The sequence below is a fragment of the Ambystoma mexicanum genome, chromosome 13 (assembly GCF_040938575.1).
Source record: "Ambystoma mexicanum isolate Mex_15411 chromosome 13, UKY_AmexF1_1, whole genome shotgun sequence".
NCBI classification, from domain to species: domain Eukaryota; kingdom Metazoa; phylum Chordata; class Amphibia; order Caudata; family Ambystomatidae; genus Ambystoma; species Ambystoma mexicanum.
Window position 1 is genome coordinate 137,829,497 of NC_090938.1, and position 14,366 is coordinate 137,843,862.

The window sequence follows — 14,366 nt, forward strand, 5'->3', positions numbered from 1 at the left end:
GTCAGGATGGTAGAAGGTCTAACCTTCCCTATTCTAAGGTGGGATTTCCCTACCTCAACGAAACTAAGGAAAGTCTGAGTCAAAGAGTTCAACTTAAAAGTCTGTCTGTGTCCAAAACCTACCCTTGCCCTCACAACTAAAGTGTAGGGATGTCAGTAAACAAAGAAATGACGATTAACACAAAGTTCTGAGCTTTTTCCAGTTCCTAGCTTCCTTTTCAGCTACTCTTCCCCAAGTTCAAGAACGTTCCACAGAAGTCTGAAGATTACCTTTCTCAAGTTCAAGCAATACAGTTCCACACAATCCTATGGGTTCCCTTCCCCAAGTTCCAAGCAACACAGTTAAAAAGAAAAGGGACTTGTGGCTTCGTTCTCAAGACAACATTTGCAGTTCCTCAAGTCTCAGGGTTCCCTTCACCAAGACTTTAACTTAGACACTTGTACTTGTTTCAGTTTTTTCAAAGGTTCAACATAACTCTAGGTCAATCTGACCCTCCTTCTAGACTGCATCACCAGTTCACTTACAGTACTTCTCCTTGGTTTGTTTCATAATGTCTTTGGTTTTCAGAATTTAGGGCTCACTGGTCTAGGTGCAGTTGTCAGACCACACGGTCCACCCAGCACAGGTCGCGCATCCAGGATCCCTAGACTCTTCATCCCACACAAGTTCTTCTGTACCTACCCCTGTGTACAGAGTCACATTTGCTTAGTTTCATTTTGTCAGCCTCTTGGCTTTAAGTGCAGCTTTACATTATTCTGGCTTCTCCTAGTTATCCTCTTGGCTTGACATAATGTGTTACGCCTCTTGCCGGTCTTTGGCCTTGTCACACTGCATCCATTCAAAAATGTCACTTTGTGGTGGTCTTGTTCATGCCCCACCTTTCTATGGCACTCTTTCTTGATTGCACTCTTTTCTGTAGGTTGCTTTCACATGGGCACTTTCCCTTTGGCTGTTATCTGCTATGTGTTTTGCCCATAAATCTTTATTCAATTCAGTATTCAATATGCTTATTTTCAAGTTTTCATTCAATTCCTTATTCAATATGCATACTTCGGCTTTGTTTCACGTTTTCATACAGCTCGGTATTGAATATGCATAATTCGGCTTTGTTTCAAGATTTCACTCAGTTTTGGTGTTCAATTTGCATAATTCAGCTTTGTTTCCAGTTTTCATTCAGTTCGGTATTCAATATGCATAATTCAACCTTGGTTTCAAGTTTTCATTCAATTCGGTACTTTGTTATTTATGCACAAGGAGCGCGCCGGCTTTTGAGTAGCTTTCCCCGACACTCACCGGTCCTCTGTGTTCCTCTTTGGTGGCTCCTGCTGCTTCCTTTCTGCTTCTCAGGTTGGCGGGCTGGCCTCGACGAGCCCCGCTCACACGCCGGGTGCTGTCTTGCCCACGCCGGTCATTCCGCTGCCTCTGCACAGGTGCGGACGGCATCCTATCTTCTTTCCTGCTCGCTTGCACCTCCAGCTACTTGTTCTCAAACACTGGCAGCCTAATGGACCAACCCACCTTGGGCTCCACAAGTCCTCTGGGATGTCGGCCGGAGTCCTGGCTCCTTCTCAGGCCCCACCACGGCTGCCTCCTCTCGAAAAGGGTCCTCTGCTGGTCTCTCCCACACAGGCCTCCCTGTTGCTCTCATTTCTGTTCTCTGGCTTTCCCTCTATACAACTGCAGCCACTTGACAAGTTGCAGGTGTGGATTCTCAATTGGGCTTGCCTTTCTATAATTAAAGGGACATGTCTGACCCTCACAGTACACTTCAGGCAGTACTAGAGTGGTGAAATGGGTTTTTGATGTTCATTACTCTCAGTTGCCTCTTCCTCACTCCAGTACTCTGAGAGATAAAATGTGAGAAAATGATGGGAGCTGGCTTACAGTAGCCTATAAAGGCTGGCGAAGGGTTAGGTTGGTCTTCAATAGGAAAAGGGGGATACCATGTCTCTCCTATTTCACCCTTGACCCCGCTCTTCTTCACCCTCCTTCTGGTGTTTCTAGAGTGGTAATATCTCTGGGCCTTTTCCTGGTCAGTGGAACGGGGATAGCAAAACCCCATAACTGCCTTTGGGATAAAGGTTTCTCCTGAAATGGAAATGCAGGATACTGCGTCTCAACTGAGGACATCTCATCCCCAATCCCCAAGCACCCTTCACCCAGGTGATCCTCCCTCGCTTCTCCAACCCCAAAGTCAGGATCCAAGAGCGATGGCCTTCCCCTGGTCACCTGAGAAGAGGACCCAAGGGGAGCAGATGTGAGGACACCCTCAGTTTTCTCAAACCAACCATTTGGAGAACTTGGGTATATCCTTTGCCCCCCAATGTATGGCAATGTTCCTCTTGGCATCTATCAGCGTGCTCGCGATAAATAGCTTCTCGTACTGAGAGTAGGCCGTATCCCCCATGTGCCAAGCAGCCGTGGCACAGCTGATATCGGTTCAGACACCATACTGGAGATTATACTGACAATCCTACTCCAGAACCTCTGAATCTTTGAACACTCCCATATGGTATGATAAAATGTTCCTAGACTCAGATCCATCAATATTAAGATACACGAACATATTTTTTTGTATTTTTGTATTTGTTTATTATTTGTATAACGCACTTAACCCTGAGGTAACTGGGCGCTGGAAACCTTCAGCATGTTACAGGCATACATACATAAGACATTAACAGTTGGGTTGACCAAGGTTACAGGTAGGTCTGGCCGTATAAATACAGATAGACGCATAGAAATCAAAAGCGGTGAAGACATGAATACAGATCAGCTGGAAGCAGCTGTAATAGTAATACAGACTAGGGCTTCAGATGTTAGGCCTATCAGTGAGCCAGCTCTTTACTCCAGTTCTGAAAGCACAGAAGGATGGTTCCATTCTAATGGCAGGGAGCAAGGAGTTCCAATAATTGGCAGCTTGGACAGGGAAGTTGGCTCCTCCTGCAGTTTTTAGGTTAAACCTAGGAACTGAAAGGAGGTGTGTTTTGGAGGATCTGGTGGGACCGGCTGGTTGGTATTTGGAAAACTTGTCTGACAAATATCTAGGAGCAGAATGACAGACATTTGTGGGTGATTGCCAGGGCGCGTAGTGTTATTCTATCCCGCACTGGGAGCCCGTTGGATTTCTGTCTCAGGCTAGAGATGTGGCTGGATCTAGGAATGTTTAGTGCTGATTTTAAGGAGTTGTTTTGTAGGATCTGAAGTCTGTTGAGATTCAGTTCGGAGCATCCTAGGAATAACGTGTTGCAATAGTCTATCTTCGAAAGTGCTAGGGCTCTAGCTAGCGTCATGCAACTAGTGTGATTCACAGGCATTGATCAGCTTGTTGGTGTAGACTATTGATGATGCAATGGAGCTAACTTATTTCTTTAAAGACAAGGTAGAGTCAAGATAAACTCCTATTGTTTTTATTTCCTTTGCAACTTTAATCGGGGTCCCGTCAGGGATGTCATTTAGGGGTCACCAGAGGTCGCAACTGTGACCTCTGAGGTCTCCCTTGCGACCTCTGTGAACTCCCTTGAGACCTCTAATCCTCCTTTTGTGTGTGTCTGTAGTGCAAGATCCTGGGCTGTGGCCAGCACCATGTGGCTCTTTACTTCTGGAGTGGATGGCTTTCTTGTTCAGGCACCTTAAAAAAAAGAAGAAAAATAAGAACAGGAGGGCCACAAGTCTAACACTTTCAGCACTGACCCTAGATAAGAAAGAATAGGAATACCAAATAATGTGTCTTTCTGGATTCCTATACAATAATTGCTAGACTCATTAAAGGTTTATTTCAGGCACACTTCAGGGGGTGAGTCACTGATTTAGTCTGTTCTTAAACACCTCAACTCAGCCTTTCATCCTTTTGAGGTCGATAAATGAGTACCAACACAGGTTGGGTGATATTGGGTGTATATTTTTTCTATATAAAGCGCTTAAGCGTAAGCGCTATATAATAACACATCATTATCATTTGCTCATGGACGTCTGCTTGCATTCACAGTAATTTGGTAATATGGGCCTATGCACACTGATCTTAACAATACATATGGCGGTCCATTCTTGTATGAAATGTACATCACATTATAGTGATATTGTAACCATATTTTACGCAGTGTACAATGCTTTGTGATGCCACTTCCTGTTTTGTCAACGGGAGAAAGGTTGTGTTCCATTGCTTCCCGCAATATCACTGGGAAGCTTTCTTTGCAATCTCCTACCAGAACACCTTGATTACTGGGCATGACCAGAACATATGTAACATATCTGCCGACATGTCCATGCATCTTGGGCAGACCTGCTCTCCCGCTCCCAGGAACCGTTAAATGGCTCTTGGGGTCAGGTAAGCCCTGTGTGTAATGAATAGCTGCAGCTGTTTGAATCTAGCGTTCCTGGACACTTTTCGCACATACAGCAATACCCTGGCCCATTCCCCATCCGTGAAGGCCCAGCCTATTTCTTCCTCCCATTTGACCCGAATTGTAAGATCTGTCTCACAGAGTGAGTCTGTTATCAAGTCGGGAAGTCTAGAAATGACGTGGCCTCCCTCCGTCAGGGCATATAGGGTGCCCAGCATATTATCCCCTGCAAATCCCTCTCTGATGGCCGGCCATCTGTTCACAATCTCCCTAGTCACCCTGTTGTATGTTAACAATTGCCCTTGTGGTATGCCATAAGTCTCAGTCAGCTCAGGGAAGCCCGCCATGACCCCCCTCCCTGCATAGGTCCCCTAGAGTAATGACTTCAATCGGCTCCCAATATTGTCTAATGTTGCGGATTACTTCTCGTTCACACCCAACCATCCTCAGTCACTGAAAGCACCTCTCTAAGGAAAAACGGTGCAGCTTCCATCTATAGCAGTGCCTCTATAGAAATCTTGTCAGCCAGCCAGGTTACCACAAACTGCAGTTCTCCGGCCAGATAGTACGCCTCAAAGTGCAGCTGCTTGATTACCCCCTCCTTATGGTCCCTCTTGAGAGCCCCCAATGATATCCGACACTTTTTCTCTCGCCAGATGAATCCCCTCACTGCCGAGTCAAGCTTACAGAAAAACAATCTCAAAATCTCAAACGGTATATTCACAAAGTGATATAATAAACGCTGTCGCACAACCATTTTGAGCAGCGCTGTGTGACCCATTATGGATAACGGGAGCTTCCACCAGAACCTCATCGATTTTGCGATGCCTCAGAGAGCTCAGAGTGTATTAGTTTTGTGTTCCTTCCGAGGGTCCCGATAAATATCCACTCCTGAATACAGGAAGGAGTCTACCGCCCAATGGATCTCCAACTTCGGTAAGTGCTCGACCTGCCAGCGGAAACAGCTGCTAGTTATGCCAGACAGCCGTCCAGTACTTCCAGCATGTACGGTAGGTTGGATTTCGGGTCCTGCATGTAAAGCAGGATCTCATCTGCGCAGCATTCAGCCAGTCCCATCTTACTGAGACAACACTTTTAATGGCGTCGAGCGAGGCCACAGCGTATTCCTCACTCCGCTCCCTAGTTTTATCTAGCTAGATTCCAGGACGTGTTCCTCCCAGGGACATACCTAGTCTGGTCGGGGTGTATCAAGGTGCCAATTATGCTCCTCAGCCTGTTGGCCAATATGGCCACCAGATGTTTGCAATCCTGGTTGATCAATGAAAGTGGTCTGTGCGATCCTCACTCTACCAGTGGTTTGCCTGGTTTCAGTATCAGCACTTTGATGGATTCAAAGTGGAGGCTGGCCGGTAACTGACCCGTCTTGTATGCCTCCTCGAGCATCTGCAAGAGGGGCGGCGCAAGCCCATCCGTGAACTCCCTGTAGAATTCTGTTGGGAGTCCATCCACACCAGACGTCTTGCCCAAGGGCAGCATGCGTACAGTGGCCTGCAGCTCCTCTACTGTAAACAGAGCATCCAGCAACTATGCCTATTCCTGCTCTTGGCGAGGCAAGTCAATCTCCACCCATACCTTGGTCTCTCCTCAGTGGTGTATAAGCACCAATAATACCGGCTAAAGACCTTGTTGATCTCACTTTGGGCTTTGCATACCTCCCCGCACTCGTCTTTTATGGAACATATCATGTACGTTTTCTCCTCTGTATGACACAGCCAGGCAAGCAACCTACCTGGTTTATCTCCGGTCTCATGGAGTCTCTCCACCTATCTGCCATAGTCATGCTTGCCCAAACTCTCCCAAGCCGCCATGCAGTCCTGCCGGAGCTCAAGCAACTTTTTCTCACGCCCAGCTGCTTGCTCCCCTCCCCCACCCCCAGCGACTCCATTCGCACCTCCACACTAGCAATATCCTACAGCAGGCCCTTCCATATTCCCCCCATCTTCCCAATTGCTTTCCCTCTAACCACCACCTTGAAGGACTCCCACATGGTTCATGCACTATCCACACTCCCTTCATTAAGAGTAAAGAATTTGTCTATCCTATCCCCCATGTGGGCCCTAAATTGCTCGCCTTGCAATGTCTCTGCTCTAAGCCGCCATGTCGGAATTGGTGGAGTGCCCACTATCCGCCACCACGTCACCACGAGAGGTGGGTAGACTGAAAGGACCCTTGCTCTATAGTCAGCCGCAACAAATTCGTCCAGGGTGTCAGTGCCCGTAAACATGTAGTCGTTGCGTGTATGCAGCCCGTGCGGAATTGAGTAGAAAGAGTGGTCATTCTTGTCCCCGTGCAACTGCCTCCAAATATCGCCCATTCCCAGCTCCTGCGACAATGCCCCCAGCGCCTTAGCCGGTGGGCCTGCTTTCTGCATCTGCCATCTGACCTGTCTAACACCGGATCTAAGGCACAGTTAAAGTCCCCTCCCCAGATCCACAGGGCTCTGCTATATAGTGCCAGCCTGGGGCCTAAGGATCTAAAGACACTGGCAGCGTTCTGATTAGGGGCATATGAATTAATGATGCAGACCTCCCTTCGCTCCAAGAACCCATGTACTATGGTCAGCCTACCCTCGCTGTCACATTTTCATTCCAATTGTCTAAAAGGTACAGAGGGAGCCATCCATATCAGGGTACCCCGAGCTTACGATGAGTAAGTTGACCCGTGCACTAGTCCCCCCCATTTGTTGCCAACCATGGCTTGTTTAGCCGCCACAAGGTGTGTTTCCTGCAAGAGGGCCACATACACCCCTTTGTTTAGCAGATACGTGTGTACTCTGTTCCGCTTGATATAGCTATTAAGCCCTTGCACATTCCAGGAGGCAATCCTGATGCCACTCATGCCAGCAGTGTGCACCCCCATCCAGGAATCCCACTCGCCCCTCACCATTATCCTTCCATCCCGTATATTCGATGAATCCCGGAGCCCACAGGTCTCGTCTACCCAACACTGAGGTGGCTGCCAACCCTCCCCACCCCCCTTACCAAGTCCCAACCTAGCCACAGTTTCCCACTCGGAAGCGCGTGACGTACCAACATCAATTTGCAGGGTGCAGGACAGATCAGCATGCAATTTAACCCAACATATAACCCCACCTTAACTCCCGACATTTCCAACAAATGCCCAAGAGCTCCTATGCCGTTTAGGCTCAGCTGCTTCTCACGCTTAACCAGTGTCACTCTCCCCTTCCACCGGTCTCACATGCGGCAGCATAGTGTCCCTTCCAGGCACCCCAAGAACAAAATAACAGTCAACTAGCTAGGGCATAAAACCTGCCCGTGGGCCGCCCTATAGCGACCCTCAGAGGCGGCGTGTGACGGTCCTTCTTCTCCGATGAGGTTCTCCGTCTCCTGCCAACTATACATTATCATGCCTCCCGCTGCTGGTTCCTGGAGCCAGGCGTGCTCGTCCCGGTGTGGTTCATTGCTGGTCCACAGCTTGCTCTCTCCCCTTGGGGGCACACCAATCGTGTCAATCCACACCTGCACCCCTTCCGTGTTGTCAAAGAAATGGGAGGCGCCGTTATGCAGCACCTTTAACTTGGCTCGGTAAATCAGCATATACTTCAGGCCCGCTTGCCGCAGTCTCGCCTTAGTTGGTCCGAAAGCTGCACTCTGCCGCTGCATCTTCATGGTGTAGTCCAGGTACACTGCGATCTTGGTGGATGCCCTTTCAATGATCCCTCCTTGCCTGGAGAAGTCCAGTATGGCTTATCTGTCCTTGTAGTTTAGGAGCTTCGCAACCAATGGTCTCGGGGGTTCGTCCCGTGGGGGCCTGCTAGTCAGGGATCTGTGGGCTCGCGCCACTGTGAACTCCTGTGACAGGGTCCCTGCTCCAATTGTCTGCAGCAACATGTTTTCCACGTACGTCGTGGGATCCCTGACTTCATCCCTGTGGCAGGCCAAATATTCTTATGTTGTTCCCCCAAGTCCGCTCTTCAGTGTCCTCCTCTCTGCTCTCCAGGGTAGCCACCTTTAGCTTGAACTCCTGCACCTCGGACAGGGCCCCAGTTATGTTCTGCCTGTTGTCTGCGGCCTGCGTATCCACCGACTGCACCCTGTCCGTTAGTCCCGGACATCCTGCCTCAGCAGCCCTACATCGATTCTGACTTCGTCAATGCCCCTCTCCAAGGTAGACTGCAGCGTTGCAATGGTTTTCAGGATCAAGTTCTCCTCTGCCTTGGCACCTGGCTGTGTGGTGCGGCCATCCATCGGGGTGTCGCCACTGCGCCTTTCCTTGCTTGCAAACGCCTCCAGCTTCGTATGTTTAGATTTGCCCTTACCCTGTCGGTCAGCATGTGTCTAACGTATCCCCTTTCGTCACTGCTCTGGCTGACAGATTTGCGCCCTGTTTCTGTCCTGGGTACCGGCTGTATTGTGGACCTGGCCCAGGTTTCCCCTTTACTGGACAATACGTGGGTGTGGCACTGGGGACCATGCTCTCCGGTGTACTCCTCGGGTGTAGGAGCGATGCACAGCTCGCAGGATCCCCCCCCCATAGCTGCTCAGCCTCTGCCAATTGAATCATTCTCTCACTTCAGAAGAACCCCGGGGCCACAGTGATACCCAGCAGGCAGTGTGTAGATGCACACCTTAGGTGCACAACAGGTTGTATGGCTGTATTCCCCTGGTGTCCAAGAGCGCTTCAATGAAACTAGGAGGTTCTCCCAAGGGTCCGTTTCCTCCACCACTGGCCACACTCTTCCAGTCTTGTCCTCTTGCTGTGGTTCTTTGGTGCTCGCATGGGTCATGCACTATTATGATTGTGCCTGCTGTGGACGACGAGCCCCCAGGTGCCTCAGCGAATGTCCAATGTGGTGTGTATAATACCGGGGGGCCTGCGGCAACATAGGACCATCTCTCACTACTCACGGCACTGTTGGGTGGCCAATCCCCACTGTGGCACCTTCAAATCGCTGCTGCTGGATCCCTGCACGCGCTCCGGTGGCTGCAGGGGCACAGACATCCCTCCTTTGCCTGCCTGCTGCTGATGCTACGGCCGGCTCTCCCGCTCCGACGCACAGTGCGCCTTACAGGTACTTTGCACAGCTTCCCATGCCCTACGTTTGCCAGCAAGCAAGGGACCTCCAGTATGGCTAGTTTTTCCCGTTCATCGGGCATATCGGGCCTCACATGGCTGATCTCAATGCAGTGGCCGCCATCTTGTCCTCCACAGCCGGCTGCTCAATATGCACCTTTGCAGCACCAGGTGGGGAGTTTATGCATCGGCGGTTCAGCGGTTCTGTGCCCCCACCATTTCGGTACACATATCTGGTGTCTGGCATCGAATGTAAGCAGGTACAGGCATATCATTGAACGGATCAGGCAGGAGACCGTAAGTTCAGTGTACTCACAGCACGGCTGCCAGCCACGCCCCCGGGTTAATAATTAAAGGTCGATAACTGTGATTGTGCTCCCTTGTTTTTAAGTATGCAATAAGTACAAGACCACTCGGCTCCCGGGTAAAGCATAGATGATGTGTTATACAAAAGGATTAGGAGAGAAATATTTTTGATTAAGTATTTGTGACAAAATGTGCGATTTATTATCAAAAAGGGGCTGTTGTATGTATTTGTTTCTTTGGCAAAAATATGACATAGCAGACCTAAGGGCATATCGTTCAATAACATCTGACGTGTACAATTGGAGCACTGATTAAGGGAAAAGATTTAACCAGGTATTTTGGATGTGCCGATTTGATTAAAAAACATAGTGGCAGCACCCATTGTCTCGATCTGCCTCACAGAATACATTGCGATAATGAGATGGGCAGGATAGAGATGATGTACAGTCCTTGTTGTATTCATTAATACCAGCTTAAGATGGCCGCCAGGTGCTCTTGCTCTTGTAAGGACTGAACTATGTTAAGTCTGTGTTGAATGTCAGAAGTCACCCTTCACATAGCCATTATGGATGACACATGTTGATTGTTTCCCGACTCATCCGGCTGATGTAGCTGGCTGTTGTTTTTAACTATTTTTGTCATGAAAACCTAAAGCCTTTTTCCTTGATTACTTCCCACATTTTGACTACTTCCATGTTCACACGGTAGTAGCCAAATTGAACGTTTACAGACGATTGTTTGGTAAATCTGGCTGAATTCGGCCAGTAACATTCGATCGTTTGTAAACGATCAGTTTGGGCAATCACTACCAAACATGGGGAGCGGGATTGCGGGGGTGTCCCCTGCACCTTATGTTTGGTAGTGATGGCCTTTGGGGGTAGCACTGGTGTACCCTGCTTCCGGGGGTTTGGAGGCGGTGGACAGGAAAAATTAAAAATAAATTAAAGCAGCCCCTGCAGCGGCAGATCCGACCCGCATACGAGGGACGGATCCGACGCTGCAGGGTCAGAAACAAACTGGATGTGAAAAAGGTAAGTAGGGGGAGGGTGGGGGAGTGTTTGGGGGTGGTGGGGGTTTAAATTTGGCCCAATTTGGCTGCGGCAAAATTGTCTTCGTGGCCGAATTGACAACGGGCAATTCAACTGCGAACAATTGTGCCACGGCCAAATCGTATACATCCGTTCACACAGCATCAGGGGTTTTAGCACAAAACACAATCTCACAAATCAACAGTACCTACAAAGCGCACCTACACTGATTTCCTTCATATCGGGCAAGTCGCAGAAAAACCTCTGTACTATCACAGTCACCAAGATAGATGGCGACAGAACAAAATGGCAGGTCAAACGATTGTGGCAGAGAGTCTGTAGCATGCGAGTACTTTAGGGGTGCTCTCTGGAAGGATGTAGGTCTCTTCTAGGTAATGGCCTCTCGGCCTTATTATGCACACCCACAGGGCTTACCTTGTCCAGGATGTACTTGTTCAGGTATGGCATGTAACCCTGGCTGGACACTGGCCCGTCATCATCATCCCGGAAGTGCTCCTCTAGGGCCACGGGGTCATGAGGGATGCACAATACTGTGTATAGGTTGTGGGACAGGACCTGGAGAGGAAAGACAACAAAGCATCATAAAAGCGTGAATAGCCACAAGAGAACAACATCCAGCAAGGCATACTGCTTACCCAATTTAAAACACCAAAAGCACACAAGAGTAATGTCAGGAAAATCAGAGCATGCAAAGAGAAGTGGTATGAACACCAGAGTACCCACATCACACCATAAGACAAAAAGTAGACCACAGAGAGGACAAACACTCAAAGCACAGCATAACAGCACGCAGACCAATAGTCTCTCTGTTAAATTGAATTTAGAAGTGTTCCCAACACCCTCTCTGGAAAAGCCTCTCTGAAAATTGACTTAATAGTGCGCCCAGAATCCACTACGTAGAAAATTGAATTTAGAATTGCGCCCAATAGCGTCGCTATGAAGGTTGCATTTAGAAGTGCAACCAATACCCTCTGTGAAAGTTGATTATAGAAGTGTATCCAATAGACGCTCTGTAAAGTTGAATTTAGAAGTGTCCCCAATAGCATCTGTGAAAGTTGACTATAGAACTGTATCCTATAGACACTCTGGAAAGTTTCATTTATAAGTGTGCCCAATAGCCTCTAGTAAACTGAATCTAGAAGTATGCCCAATAGCCTCTCTGTGGAAAACTGTATTTAGAAATACGCCCAGTACCCTCTCTGGGAAAGTTGCAATTAGAAGTGTGCTCAGTGAAAGAGCATATAACCGATCATACCACACCACCATGCTTACTCTCTCCTTACATCACCACTCAACTAGAACACAGAGATACTATGACACCATTCGGTATAACTGTTCTCATACCAACATTCCGCCGCTTACTCCACATCATTCTATGTAATCACTGCTGGTTCCACACCCCCAGCCAGGCGTTTTCCTCAGGCCTAACGCAGCCACATCCGTTCCGGATAAATCCTGCCAGAACGAACACATTCTCCTGATCTCTCAACCACCACACCTACCGCTAAGAAGCAGCTATTACACGAGTACCGCACGAGCTGCACACATACCCGGTGCTCACACGCACCTTTTGACTCTCCCTACTCTCTCTACTGATCTGAACTTCGGTTCCCAAGGGCGTTCAACCTACAAGCGCCTTCAGACCATACCAATGGTATATAAGGCGCTATATAAGTGCAAAATAACAATAACAATAACAAAGACTAAAGAGGGAAAGGCTGAACAACATAACACCCAAAGCAATGCAAGAACGATTAAAGTGAGAATACCAAGAGGACAGCAAAGAATGCAATCAAACAATAGCAAGATCACAGAGTCAAGTGTGAAGAGCCAGGAATGAGACGCGGACACAGAGAACTCATGGATTCAGCCATAAACCGTTATTGAAACAATGCCTCACTATCCCTATTCTAGGAGTTATTTCCCTAACTAAAAGAAAAAAACAAAGGGTCTGTCCAAAGTAAAATTGTCTTGTGTATGAAATACTATCCTGGCCCTCTCACTCTATAAATTAACTCTCAGATGAAAAGGGGAATGTCTTTGGCCTCGAAAAGTTTACAAATGTTCAAAAAGGAAAAGGCGTAACTCCAACACAAAGGGTTCAGATGGATAAACTTCACAGTTCCAGAGGATGACTCCCTTGCCTTTGCATGTCTCTTCACTGTACTTTTAAGGGCATGAGTTTCCCTTGGGTTCCTTTTTGTCAGCAAAACAACTTGTATGCAAAATAACATGTCTATCAGTCTTAATTCAGGCGGGATAACCTGTGTACTCTGCTGCCAGGTTGCTTCTTCTTTTAGTCTGATTTCAATACAGTCTTTGGCTATGCCTGATGTATCCTTATCACAATTCCCTCATGTAATTTGCTTTAAACTTTGTCCGAATGGTAACTGCCTGGTATACTTTCCTGCCAGGGCTTTCTACTGTGCTGTACTTAACACTCTTGCAACTTGTAACTGCCTGGTATATTCTCCTGCCAAGACTTTCTCATGTTTCACTGGGCACACTTGCAAACTGACAATATTTTTTATTAATTCCATTATATTTCTTTAGGGAATGTAGAGTCTCCCATTCACTCTCATATGCTTTGCTTACTCTGATTTGCCTTCTGTAGGGTTGCCGACATTCCCCGGTGTCCCAGTTTCCCTTGAGTCGACTCCCCGGCTCTCTGTGTCATGTGCCGGGCATCCCACTGTAAACCTGCAGCGGCTCCTCTGCATCCCGTTCCTTCTTCCTGGGTTTGCTGGCTCTGCTTTGCAGCGTCCGTATCCCTCTTGGCTCCCGCTTGGCTGCTTCTCGGCACTGCGCATGACCGGAAATCTTCCCTCCTCTCGTGGCGTTCTCGCAGCGGACCTGCTTCTACAATCTGCTCTCCTCTGCCTCCTTTGTGAGCAGGTTGGCTCCACAGACGTTTTGACAGTGCAACGGTCTCTCAGTCACTACTGAGGACGAAATTGTCCCAGCCAGCGTCTCCCTTCAGTCAGCTGGCTCTGTGGTTTAAATGCCCCGGCATCAAGTATGCGCTCTCAACCACTAGAGCGCATCTTGTGCTTATGGCCTCCATCAACCTTTATTACTCTGCTCAGCTTCCTGGTTAACGTATTTTTACATTCAGGGAAAGAGAAGTCAGCTCTTGATGACTTGTATACAGAATATGGGAAGGTATTATCAGTAGCTTTCAGAGGTGTGTGAAGGGGATCAGGTAATATTATCCCCACCAATAATATCGCCATATATATGGTCGGCGTGAACGGCCATAGGCAATATTATTAGTGGGGATCATTTTTGGGGTTAAATGGGAGTGGGGGTCGCAGGGGTATCCTCTGCTCCCTTTAAAATATAGGGGTTGTGGTGGTGTCCCCTGCAGGTTTAATGGGTTACTATTGCTGCAAAAATTTAGCGCCATTCTTCTACGGTGATATTTTTGCAGGGTTATTAACACACGGAACCGTGTGAAGGGAGTCATGACAATGTGCCATCAAGGCATGGAGAATGGAGGGGACATGGTATCCCCCTTTTCCTTCTAGGGATAGCCCTAGAAGGAAAAGGGGGATACCATGTCTCGTCCGATGATGACGTGTCTCTCCCTTGAGGGTTGCCTCGCCCCATGTGATCC

General features: G+C 48.3%; 1 protein-coding gene across 1 annotated transcript in view; it reads right to left on the reverse strand.

Moving 5' to 3' along the window:
- The window catches only part of DEF6 (DEF6 guanine nucleotide exchange factor), a 396,152-nt gene that overhangs the window by 187,112 nt on the left and 194,674 nt on the right, over positions 1-14,366 (reverse strand). Inside the window, exon 2 of the mRNA XM_069633471.1 lies at positions 11,165-11,305. Coding sequence (XP_069489572.1) covers positions 11,165-11,305 — 141 coding nt within the window. The remainder of the gene's footprint in view (positions 1-11,164; positions 11,306-14,366) is intronic.